This window comes from Rhamphochromis sp. 'chilingali' (assembly GCF_963969265.1).
Source record: "Rhamphochromis sp. 'chilingali' genome assembly, chromosome: 7".
In the NCBI taxonomy this organism is placed as follows: Eukaryota; Metazoa; Chordata; class Actinopteri; order Cichliformes; family Cichlidae; genus Rhamphochromis; species Rhamphochromis sp. 'chilingali'.
Genome location: NC_137934.1, coordinates 3,211,703 through 3,225,222, shown reverse-complemented (window position 1 = coordinate 3,225,222; position 13,520 = coordinate 3,211,703). Strand labels below are relative to the sequence as shown.

Here is a 13,520-nt window from a genome sequence, read left to right as displayed (position 1 = left end):
TGCATGGTAACACACACAAACACATACACTTAGTCATACACACACGTCCCCCCTCACACACACACACACACACACACACACAGTATACACCTACACTACCTCTGGCAAGCTTTGCACAAAGACACAAGATTCACTCACACTCATCCACCCACTCTTCAAGCACGCATAGTGCAAACCCAGCTGTGAGCACGAACACACACACACACACACACACACACACACACACACACACACACACACACACACACCAAGGAAACCAGCCAGTCTTGTTTCCATGGACATAGAGGGTTTTTTTTAATCATCGGGGAAGATATTTCTACTGTCGCAGCCAGAGTTCTTTTGTATTTAGTGTTTGTTGTAAAAAATAAAATAAATAAATAAAAATAATCGGCGTGTGTCACAGACCTTTAAATAATTCACTGTTATCTCAGTGACTAGACCTTCATTTGCGTCATTCTCAGAGTATGTAGGCGCCATGTTGGCCAATACTGCCTGGGTTGCGATTGAATTAAAAACCAAACAAATTTAGTTCATCAGTTAGCATCTGCATGGATTCATTATGTGTGTGTGTGTGTGTGTGTGTGTGTGTGTGTGTGTGTGTGTGTGTGTGTGTGTGTGTGTGTGTGTGTGTTCTTTTACAACTTGTCTTGCCTTTCACACAAACTAAAGAAAACAAAAGGACATGGATGGTTGACGGCACTCCTCCGCTAGCTGTTTAAAGCTGCACATTTGTCTACTGACAGACTAATACTGCTGCATTATTCCTTTAATGGCTTGTTTTAAAGCCAAAAAAGAATCGAGTCAATTTATGTCTTCTCAAAGCAAAGTCCAAGCATTTAATTGACACATGCTCCAACAAAGCATGTCTCTTTCAACCATTTACTGAAAAACTGTAGCAGGGTTTCAACCAACGCAAACGTGTTTCCGTGCAGTACTGAGCGTTGTTCAGTGATGTTATGCACTGGTCAAATGCTGATTGGACGACAATTTGGAATAGACATAGGGAGCAACGGCAAAGATCACCAGGAATGGAAGAATTATGAAAAATACATCAAAGACCAGGAAGTACAACTCAAAAAGCATAGAACTTTGTGTTCGTATGTTATAACTTCACTGTTAATTATTCAAGCTTTAGCTGGGCTTTTGATAAACAAATTCACCCAGTTTTTTCCATAAAAGCAAAGACTAGAGATAAGATTTGAAATGTACACAATATAACTTTTTTCCTTATAACTAATGCCACTATATAGGATATGCGATATGGGTAAAAGTATTGGGTCACACCTCATAATCTTTAAAATCCAGATGTTTTAGTCCCTTGTCCACAGGTGTACAAAATCAAGCACCTAGCGAATCAATCTGCCTTTACTAATATTAGTGAAAGGGTGCGTCATGAATTTCAGCATGGCATTGTAATAAGATACCCCGCTGTAACAAGTCAGTTCATGAAACTTCTCCCCTCCTAGATATTCCAGGAGCAGGTGAAAGTGGTACTGCAGCGTTATAGTGGATTTAGCAACCACAGCAATAAGGTACCAGACCAAAGTTATACACCTGGGTCACTGGATACTGAAGCACATGGTGCATAAAAGTTGTCAATGCTTTGCTAATTAAATAACTACAGAGCTCCAAACTTCCTCTGAAATGAACATCAGCACAAACAATGTGCACTGGGAGCTTCATGGCATGGGTTTCAAAATCTAAGCAGCTCCTGTAGGCGTAATGTGTTGTTGTATGTAAAGTCTTCAAAAATAAAATAAAAAACTCACAAACACCACAAAAGGAATATTGTAACGGTTTTATGGTTTGAGAATCACACACTTTGTACTGGTATAATTCTCATGTCCGTGTGGCATTTTCAAAGCTAAAGGTAGAAGATTATCTTAACATAGCATAAAAACTCGAAATATGGGGGAAACAGCTAGCTTAATTTTGTCCGTGGCAACAAAAACACCTACCAGCTCAGTCACATCCTTGTTCGCAAAAACACAGGTTGGAGTTTTATTGGCAGCTAGGTGGGTATAATAACTTCCAGAAATCATGTTGCCAACAAGTGGTTACCAGGCAACCTTTGCATAAATCAGGAAGCTACTACCACAAACAAGATGGAGCGTGTTGATTAGCGAGGTTTAGAGTTGCTGATAGATTTTGTTAACTTTGAGATCTAAACAAACTACTTTTCCTGTGTTTACAGCGTTAAGTTAAGCTAATTAGCTCCTAGCTAAAGTTGTATATTGAAAAGATGGACATGAGAGGTCTGATTTTCCCATCTAATTATCAGCAAGAAAACCAATGAAAAGCACCTTTAAGCTTGGTCAAAGACTATGTGTGTGTATCACTAAGGCTCTGTTGTCTCAATGGCAGTTATTCTAAAGGTCACTTGAGACTGGCTTCAAATAAGAGTCAGTGTTTGTACAGCACCAATTGAAATACACAAAATTAAGAGAGTAAATAATTCAATAATAATAATGTCTATGGCTTAATATAAAAAATTTAGGGTTTTTTTTGTCTCCATGAGTAATCTTCTTTCACTTCTTTTAAATGAAATATATGATATCACACAGCTTGCTGTGCAATACCAGCAGCCGGTCCAAAAACTTTGTGTTTTAGTTTTAATGAGTGGATTTATTTATTGGAGTGACTTTTAGCATTAATTAGCCTATGACTTGCTAATTAAGCTTACTAGCATTAGATAATAGCAGTACTGCAGGCTTTTATCTATATATGGTCACTCAAGGGTGCAAAAAAGACTATTTAAGTTTCAAAGTAGTGGTTCAAATAACAAGGAATGACATCATGATAGCCACATCTATCTTTTATATACAAGCTATGATTAGGTCAAACCTGCCAACTGAAGGAAGCTTCAAAGTGTTTTGACTTTAAATATTTTCAAATATTTTATTTTCATAGTTTTTAATTTTCTACATTTAAATTCTGCTTATTCACATATTTTATCACATCAAACCTGTTAGCATTTCAAAACTAAACCTGACTGCTTTGTATGATGTCACAAAACATGTCATTAAACATGTTGTGCAGACTTTAAAATCCAAACATGAGTGCATCTTCAGTAAATATTAATTGCTTTTTTTTTTTTTAAATCCCTTTATTTAGTTCGTTTTACTCCAGATGTGTGTTGTGTCTTTACATAAATTTCTTTTTATATTATGCCAGCATATAGTTACAACTTGACGTTTTTTGGCCCAAAAATGTCTTCATAATGAATAAAATTCATTCACTGACATAGACGATGTTTTAACATACTGCATTTGGTAACGATTTAAACACACTGTGTTAGAGTTTACAGTGTACTGCAGTGATGTCTGACAGAAAGGGTTAAAAATTGAGCCTAGTAGCATTCTTTAGTGTGAGGAGCAGGCTGCAACTCTCCCCGATCTAATCCACTTCCTCCCCAGGAAATGGAGAAGGCGGATTTCTGCCCACACTGCAATTTCCTCCCTCATTCTTTTTCTTTCTGTCTTTTTTTCCCCTCTCCTCCTCCTCCTTCTTCTTCTCGCTCTTCCTTCCCTCTTCACCCCTCCTCCCCCCACCGTCAGAATAAATCTCCCTCTGAGTGCGGGGGTTAATGGATGACTTGTTTTCCAGCACGTGTGTTTATATAGCAAGGAAGAGAAAGGACGAGCAGAGGTGTTTTAGACCTTGTGAGCCGTGACAAAGACGTGTGGCTGGCTGTCTGAGAGAGGAGAGTGGATCCCCTTTAGCAGCAGACATAAACTAAACACTGCAGAAGAAAAAAAATGAAAGACGACCTGCAGATGTCTGAGTCTGCGTGAGCAACTGTGCTTGACATCTGATTAAAACAGAGTTCGACTTCCACATGTCTGCGGATGTGAAGTGACCCATCAGTTTACTCGACAGGAAACCCAATGCGGACCTGTTGAGCGTTCTTCCTTTTTCTGCAACAATACAAAAGAGGAAGTGGGCTGAGGGAATTTCCTGTGCATCTCATCCAGCTTCAGCCTGACACCCAGCCTAACGCCCCGCCAAGAGTCCTGAACTTCACACCGGCTAGAGAAAAACTAACTGGTTAAATATTGACATGTGCACCAATGAAGCAATTCAGGGTTAGTCTTTGAACTGTTAGCCTATCTCTTGGCACAGCTCCAACCCCGCCCCCTCTATGATTGGGTAAGCAATGAATGAGCAGATGCAACCAAACTCTAGTCCAGTAAAACTGTGAATGTCACCCAGTTGCTTCACCAAGTTGTTCCCAAATATATTTCATCAGACTTTCTCCTTTGCTGGTTCAACTAAAGCCGGCTAGTCACTTTCACCTTGCCCTTCACGTCACGGCTCTGGAAAGACTAGGCTGCGTCAATGCTGACCATGAAAGGTAGATGGAAGCTCTTCAACTGGTTTCAACTGATACGAACAGAGAAGGAAAGACACCCAAATGATTTTTTAAAAATTAATGCTTCCACAAAAAAGCCGCCTGACTCATATCTCACAAATATGTTCACATTCAGTCTACTTTACATTTAAAGCATCACAATAAATGCAAAGTCTTACAATCAGAAAAAAACTGAAGAGAAAAACTTTTTTTCAAATAACAGAATCCTGCTTTTCCTGTTTTGAATTGTGACTGAGTCATCCACGATACTGCACGACATGTCCATGTCAAAATGTTCTGATATCCGTTTTCTATTTGTGTCAAAATAACCTTTCCTCACCATTCAGTGATACAGTGATAAATGCTGATAAAGGGTGTCCAGAGACCACGAGAGCCATCTGCAGTGGCTGTCAGCATGTTAGTACTGTGGCTCAAACCGGACCCACCGTCACCTCAGAAACACACCTTTAGAGTTTCAGGACTGTATCCTGCATACTCGCAGTCTGGAAGCTTAATTGCTACAACCGAATGATGTAGTCCAAGTTATTCTTTTTAGATTAGTTCCCAGTCTGCTCTGAAGGACACGTGTTTAACAGTGACCCCGGGCTACAGCCAGTGTTTCAGGGCTTACTGTTTAACTCATATTCAGACTAAGACTTACAATTTTGTGACAAGAAACTGTTTATATTCTACGATGAGATAAATGATGATCAGATTAAAGAAACTGTTTTTTTAGATTAGCATTTCTGCCTTTGCAGCCACAGCACACTCTGATACGGCTGATCAATACTGCTGGATACAAACAGAAGCAGAAACAGAATGTTCTGGTACCAAAAACCTTCTATGCTGCCTATTTTGATTAGCAATAATCAAAATTATAAGAAATGCAAGTTTGCCAACATTACACACAACAAGTTTCAGGGTATAGAAACATAACATAACCATAGAGCTAGCAAAGTTAAGTTACAGAAGTTTTCTTTCAACAACCTCATTTTAAGTTATTGAATGACACCTTTTGCACACGTGCTCATACACTGCGGGAGAACTAGCATCGGCCAAATCAATAATGATAACATCATTATTAATAACTGAACATTGTGTATCTTGTACAACTCAGAGGTTGGCTAAGTATTGGCATAAATGCAACAAAGCTAACTTGAACGTGAAAGACTAGCTGGCTAACTGCCCCCTGTGATATAATGTTAGCTAGTGTTACTTATCTTACTTGCTAACACAGGAAAACTTCCTGATATCCAGCATACCATCTATAAAGCTAGCTAACCAAAGGTTTGTAATCCCTTTATAGAGATGTCTTATATGTCTAATCTCCTCATTTTAAAGTAGTAGATTGGCCACCTGTAAGCGTGCACAGTTTTTTAAGATAATTAAATAACTAAATGTTTTCATATTAGTAAACACTTTATCCTTAAGCCACTTGGTGACCAAGGACTTATTTGGATGTTGCGTTTAAAGATGTTTAAGAAATCATCTAATTGAATGATCGGGGAACATGTAAAGTAAGGATCTTGTGTATTGAACAGACTTAATTTAAACATGGTTCCTTGTATTGTATGTTCTCTGGTCCATATTGTCTGTAGCTGTTATTGCAGTGCAGAAGGTCAGTCAGCTGTGCTCCAGTGGAAGCATGTGTTATTAAAAGCCTGACCCCAGATCTGCTTCAATGCCTCCCAGCTAAGAGACACAGCATGACCAGCTCAGCACTCATGCAGTGATAATAGCGAGTGTGCTGCCCTGACTGGATGTGATGAGTTTTAACTATTTTTATTTATTCATGTCCTCACTTTGATAGTCCATTACTTCTGCTTGCTGACCTAAACTCTCCGATGCCATCACCTCCAGAAGTTAAAACTGTGTCAGCAGGAGAGAGAGAGAGAAAAAAGCTCACCTTGACAAGGGATTTTTGAACAAATTATGAGGACAACTTCAGATCTGGTTTCCCAGATCATCATTTAGGACCAAGCGGAAACATTTCCAGAGCAAGATACCAAAAACACTGACAAAAATCAATCTGTCCTGTTCAAATGACCGGCTGATCGATGCATGTGGGAGTGACTGGTCATCCTTTTGTGTGTGTGTGTGTGTGTGTGTGTGTGTGTGTGTGTGTGTGTGTGTGTGTGTGTGTGTGTGTGTGTGTGTGTGTGTGTGTAAGCAAGAGAGTGTGACTCACGCAGGTGCGCAGGCAGCCTGGCAGGCTCGTCCTCCATTCGGCTGGCTGGCCTCGCGGCGGGAGCATGGACGGGGGAGGAAGTAGAGTTTGGCAGCGGGTTCGCGGAAGGACTGAAAGAGCTCCTCTCCTGCTATGAATAGACACAGAGACACAAAGCATGGCTCACAAAGCTCTGCGATGCACCGGCCCTGAACCCAAACAGCACCACGCCGACTCGCCTCACCTCGCCGTGCACCCACACTAACGGCTAGCCTCGGTACACAGAGGAGACTGTGCGCCTGATAAACTGATGCTCTGGCCAGTTGAGCTGTGAAGTCACTTTCTGGACATCCAAATACCCAGAATGCCATGCATGCTTTAGGACATGTGTTGCACTGGACTGAGTTATGGTCCTAAACTAAGCAATACACTGACGGACAAGATGTTGACCACAGACTCTCCTGCTCTTGGTTGTCAACGACCACAGTGGATTTACATCAGAAATCATGTTTTCTGTTTAAAGACAAACTGACTAATCTATGTGGTTTTTCATGGATTAAAGATTCAGAAACAGTTAAAAATGGCACACATTTGAACAATGACAGCTTTTTGGATTTTAAAAGCATCATCTTGAAATTGTCCAGTATAAACAGCATTTCTGGTTTTCATTTTTACTTCATGAGTCAAAATGCGAGCATTACTTTCATTGCTGGACTAATCTAGAAAAGAATGAATCATATCAACACGGTAGAGCAATAAAGTTATGTTGAAATGCATGACTTTAACATCATGCATTTGGAGTTTTCGCTGTTTGCAAGGAAACAATCCTTTTCAGTGATTTCTGGGAATTTAGACACTCTACACATAAATATCTTTAGATAATAATCAGGACATAATTAACACAATTGTTAGTCAGCGTCCTTGTATGGACGTGCAAGCAAATTCTGTGTATTTGCTTTGTTTTCTTTCAGATGGTTCACTGTGGTTTGCAAAAGCTTTAAAATGACATAATAACAAAATGATATCTTATTTCCTTTCAACACAAAAATCCTTTTCATGGTTAGTCAGTACATAGGTGAGACTTTCAAAGATCTGAATAACATGAACTATCGCCTAAGAATTTCTCAGTCAATAGTCAGGCAACAATGGGAGTTTTTCACTGGTTTCTGCTGCTTGAATGTAAAGATTTTGTGCATTTTTATGAGAAATCTACAAGGTTTGAACTCTGTAAATCACACTGCTTTGATTGTATTAATACCACTGTGCAACATTAAACGGTTAAAGCAGCTGTATTCTCCACGATGCTCTGACGTTTTAAGACACTCAGCCCTGCTACTGTTTATGGCGTGCATCGAACGCAGGCTACAAGTATGAGGTTTTCCAGTTAACTGTAATTTTCTGTTGACTGGTTTCCTTTCCTGCAAAGCATGATTCCACCTTGGTTTCTTGAGGAAATGAAGCTCAGGGTTTTTTTTTAGTTAGTTTTTTTTTTGTTTTTGTTTTTCTTGCCGTTTCACCTTCCAACCTGTTGTCACCACCCAGCTACTTCGAGACCTGCACAACAACTACATGTACCAGGAATTTCCTGTGGAACCCCAGCAATAATCTTCCAGTCTTCTATTTCCTCGTCTCAGAGGCAGAAGGCCTTTCTCTTGACATTCAGCTGTCTAAAAATTCAGCTGCCTGCGTCTTCACACAGCTTTGCCTGAGTCTGTGAAAACGCGACCTCTGGGACCAACGGAAAGTGATTTGCGACAGAGCCGAAGGTGAGGGGGAGTCGTCCTCTCTCGCTCTGACGGTAAAAGTTCTCAGAGGGAAGTTCTGATCATTCCTCAGCAATCGTGCCCTGACATCAGACTCAGTAATGAGCAGACATCCCTCACAAACAAAACATTGTTTTTCGTTTTCAGTTACTGGACAGTGCGCATTGCTTTGAGCTATTTCAGTCTGACCTTGGCACCTCAAATAATATTTCTATTATTACATGTCCCAGTTACAGTGATAGACTTGGATTTTTGACTAATGTCCAAAAATAAAAGCACAAAGCCAGTTTTAGTGTGACAAAAACAATAATCGGATCAAAAAATTGTTGCAGGTTAATCAGCTATTTTTAGCATTCAGTCTCTGCTGATCAATATTGTCTCCTTGTCTTCATGCTGCAACCGTGTATCATCTTCATTAATGATTAATCGATGGATCACACAGATCACAACATGCTCTTGGAAAGCACAAAGTGGGTTTAAGCTGTTTACACCTAGTATGACCACCGGCTACAAAAGCCAAAATATTAGAGACGCACTGATATATCAGCTGATATTGGCCGCATTCACCAAAACTGATGGCAGTCAATGATATTTACTTTTATTATCAGTTTTACATTATTATGCTGTCGTCAGACATTTAGCCAAAGTCTTTATAGTTCCCTTATTTCTTTTGAATCAATAGCGATATTTGGCGATTTAAAGATTTTTAAAAATGCAGTGTGCCCTCTAGAGGTCACACTACGAAATGTCAACACTCACAACACGTTTCTCATCTTTAAGCTGTGTACAAGCTGTGGGTATTCAAAGTGCAGAATGAATATAAGCTCAACTTTTAGGCGACCAGTAAAAGTAACCATCAGTGAGAACACAGAATACCACAAGTGACTTATAACCTGGTAGTGAATGCATTAAACGCTTACCTAGAAAACTGGAGCCTGGAATGTCCACAAGTAACCAAAAGCCAGCTTTAAAGCTATGCGCAATAAGCAAATCACTTCCAGTGCGGACACAGCTTCAATTTTTCTTTTAAATCAGCTGCTTTTAATGCGAATTCCAATAGACCAGCAAATAGCTAACTTAGCCCAGTATAGGCCAACAGATAATTCGGTTGGTATCTAATTTTTTCAGACAATAATTTTATTCCTTTAATTTTATATCCTTTTAAAAAGGATAAATAAAAACAACACAAAACACACAAACAAAAACAGAGTAAACACTGGCCTAGCATCAGTATCGGTTTGTTGTTTGCAGTTAGCTAGCTGTGTGTTTGTCGATAAAATAACTGTTCCAAATTTGTGCGAAGGCCTTTAAGACATATAAGTCGCTTTTTATAAATATGTCTCTTCTTATCCCAGGGAATAAAAAACACTTTTTCAATAAATATATAAAATATCGGTATTGGTATCTGTATCTGTCTAAAATGTCACAACTGGTGCACTTTATTAAATGCCTGCATTTGCCTGCAAACAGTTGCTATCAGAAAAAACATTTATTTGCATTGAATCATGTTGCATAATGATGCATGCACCTCTAATGCAGCCTTTGCCTTTTTTATGTATCTGTTTTTGATTAATTCCTCGTCGTTGAAAAAGGGAGGAAAAATCAACCATTCCCCCTCCACCGTACACTGTCTTTAGATGAATAGTTCAGTTCAGCTCTAGAACAAGCGTTTGCTTATCCATTAAATCCTGCTTCAGATGCAGTCCTAACACCCACCTTCAGCTCATATAGTTAAAGGGGGGAAAGCTTTTTTTTTTTTTACTGATGCTACAGATACATGCAGGTTGCAACTCGTTCGCCCCCCGATCTCTGCTTACTTTTTTTTGGGGGGGGGGGTCGTCGGTAAGTCACACAGTCACGACTTCTTCCAATCATGAGCAGAGTGGAGGCGAACTCAGAGCGTGGAGCCGCGAGCAACAGATGACTAGCAAAACAAACTGAATGGCGCTGTACAGCAGTCTGCGGGAGGTGATACAACCCTGGCGGCTCTATCACACGCAGCGGAGACTCAAACCAAACAGTTGAAATTGTCTCCTGAAGACAAACGAGGGAGCGCGTTAAAAGGGGAGGGTGAGCGGACGGTGTTACCTTGTTCGCAGCGGAGGAGGATTCAGACATTATCTCCAGTCAACTTCTCTCCACTTTTCCGTCGCGCGCTGTTCTTTATCTTCTTTCCTTTCTTATAGAAACCCGCACAGCTGCAGCGCGAGCGGCAGCCCGACTGCTCGGCTTGTGTTTGTGGGAGAAGTTGTTTTTTTCATGTAGCCCGCTTCTTTTCCTTTTTTTTCTTCCTCCTCCTTCCTTTATTTGCTGGCCGGGTCCATAGCGTGGTCGTCGGCGTGAAAACTTCTTTTGTCTGCGTGTGTTTTCCCTTCACATGTCGGCAGCGCGCTGGTTAATAATCCCTTCCTGGAAGAGCGAGACCGAAGAGAGAGAGAGCTCGGCGGACACCACTCTCTCTCTCTCTCGCTTTCTCTCACTCTCTCTCTCTCGCTTTCTCTCACTCTCTCTCTCTCATTGATCTGGACGTGTGTAAAACGGCGAAATGACGTGAATTCCCAGCATTGAGCCTTGCCCCCTTTTAAAGGGAAACCCAAAGCAGGAAATCGCAGGCAGGTCGCGTTGCTACACACACAACTGCAGGCGAAGAGGCTAAAAAGACAGACTTGTTTTTTTTTAATTTGCCTTTTCTTTTAAATCAAAGCTTAAGGCAAATGCGGTTACACAAAATGCTAAAGCCTCACGCTTTAATTAGGCAGACGCAAAAATGCGAGTGAGCGTAGAAGGAATACATGGATTTAATATGAGATGAATTAGTTCACATTTACTGTAAAATCACTTCTGCTTAACTCATACTTTTTAAATCCCTTGTACGAAAAGTGTGACTGTAGTAATACTATAAGAAACAAACATAAGACTAAAAAGAATTTTAAAGTATTTGTTGTCAAGTGATTCAAAGAACTAGGCCACACCTCACTGTGCTGTTTTGGGGGGGGTTTAGGTTTGCTTTTTTAGCTTTATGAGAAAAAGCATATAGACTGTATGTTGAACACAGACTGTATGTTGAAAATGGACACAGCTACCTCAGAGCTCTGTGTTTGGAAAAAGAGATGAAAAACAGCATTTGTTTGGTTCTAAGCCAAAACAGCATTCTGCCTCTTTTATTTTTGCCTAAAATCATCCCTGCATTCAGTGAGTCACAAATACACAACATTGGTAGCACAGATTAAAAGATTTACGGTTTCGCTACCATTTAAGCTCAGTGCTAACTCAGGTTAACTGGAGATTGCTGGTGCTACTCTGACTTGAGGGGGGCTTTCCATGTTGAACTCAGAATTTCTAATGTTTTCGGACTACACCATGACCTTAGAACTGAAGAAGCTTCTCGGATGAGAGGTGAAACGTCTTCAAGCAACTTAAAGAAGTCCAGACGCATTTCTTTGCAAGCTCCTTTGACTACGATGACCTGGATGACTGAGAATCTTCACAGACACACCATGATATGTTACGTGGACCGTGTGTTCTACTTGCATTCTTTCCAATGGCCAGCAGGGGGCTACTCCTCTGAACGGATATTTAGAGATTTAAAAATCTAATATGGGTTATGACAATGCAGTTTGAAAACAATCTTGTTTTAGTGTCGTAACTTATTGTGGCTTACTCTTTTACACTCTACCCCCTTGGTTGCATTTAGCTCTGAAGTCAGATATTGGAGGGGGTGTGATGTAACACTGAGTTAAGAGCAGTAATAAAGTCAAAAAAGCAAGGAAATGTGTGGCTTATTTAGCAAGTCACAAATGCCTAAGATTAGTGGTGCACTCTTCAAGTATTCCAGCGTTATTAAAGCTTACGTGCACTCCTGTGATCTTCTTTTATTAAGTAGGCATTGATGCTGCTTTAACTTTCCTAGATGGAAGTCCGGCTTGAGTGAGCATTCCAGCTGAATGATTCTGTTTTTCAAATGGGACGCACCAACAGAGATCCCCTGCACCGTGACGTCAGTAAACACATTTTTCTGATGACTTTATGACATTCATTCTGTAAACTATAGTCATTGTTAGAGTCATTAGAGATTCATAGATTTACATTGAAAGGAAGCATAAGTCTAAATCAGTTATCAGGCAGTATCTCTTGCCATTTTCTACACATCTTCCTGCTGAACCCCTATTGGTATAACCGGTTTGTGAGTTTTTTCTACAAATTCTTGGCTGTTGCTCAGTGAAATCTGATGGCGACAAAGAAGTCAAAAAGTGAGTATTGAACCAAACACCTCCATGTGATCGTGAGGCGATTGACTTGGCACCCACTCGCCAACTAGCTGAGTGGTAGTAAAGCTTGAAAAATGCAACACAAACTGGAAACAGAGGATGTGTGCATTCAAAATGTGCAACTTTTACTTAGATGGCAAATGGTCTCCATTTCTGGTTTGTCTTGCACTTTTCACAGTTTCACCACCAACGAAAGATTTGACTAGAGCCAGACTGATAGAGGATTTTTAAGACCAATACTGATATTTAGCGCTTTAAAAATCGGATATATCACTCACTGTTTTTTCTTTGACAAAGACACACATATAGTTTCCTAACATTCGTTATGTCTTGTTGTTTATGAGTTTTTACAAATATAGAGTGACAGTGAAAAATAATCTTCTTTTATTTATTTATTATTATTTATTTTAATATCGGCCAATTAACATCCACGATTGATATAGCCCCCCCTACCAATATATCGGTAGGGGAGGATATGTTCTACTGGCAAGTGTTTGCTTATAAGTTGGTGTCTTCCATTCAAACTGTGGGTTCCAACATTTTCCTAGCAAACAAAACAAGACCAAAAAGGGTTTTCGCCTGCTGGTCGGGTAATACACTTCCATTCAAAATGGAAGGCAAGAGTGGTTACCGATCATATCACTGGTGGTCAAACCTCAGGGCACAAACTGGGTATGTGTAATATGAAGTAATGACAAATACACTGGTAATTAACACCACTCTGCAGTTGTCCTCAGCCACATAAAATGCTCAGCCTCTTTTTTAGCCAAGTCAAGTGTTTTGATTTCATTTGGTTCTTGAATATTTGGGTTAGCAGTCCAAAATACTAGATTGAACTACTGGATTTACTACAGTTGGTCATTGTTATTAGTCATCTGTAAGCACTAATAGCTTGTTTTTCTGGCCCCCGATAATCAAAATTCAGTTGATATTGAAGAAGGAAACCGATCGATTATATAGGATATAGTTAC

The 13,520-nt window shown here is 40.0% G+C and overlaps 1 protein-coding gene across 2 annotated transcripts in view; it reads right to left on the bottom strand.

Annotated features, from left to right (window-relative positions):
• Positions 1–10,764, bottom strand: part of etv6 (ETS variant transcription factor 6) — a 29,234-nt gene extending 18,470 nt beyond the window's left edge. Inside the window, exons 1-2 of one of the 2 annotated variants that reach the window (XM_080885987.1) lie at positions 10,370–10,764; positions 6,540–6,669 (exon numbers count right to left, since the gene is read on the bottom strand). In XM_080885987.1, coding sequence (XP_080742113.1) covers positions 6,540–6,669; positions 10,370–10,399 — 160 coding nt within the window. In that variant the 5' untranslated portion in view covers positions 10,400–10,764. The remainder of the gene's footprint in view (positions 1–6,539; positions 6,670–10,369) is intronic. The other variant, XM_080885988.1, reaches the window with a different exon arrangement.
• Positions 10,765–13,520: the final 2,756 nt, after the last annotated feature.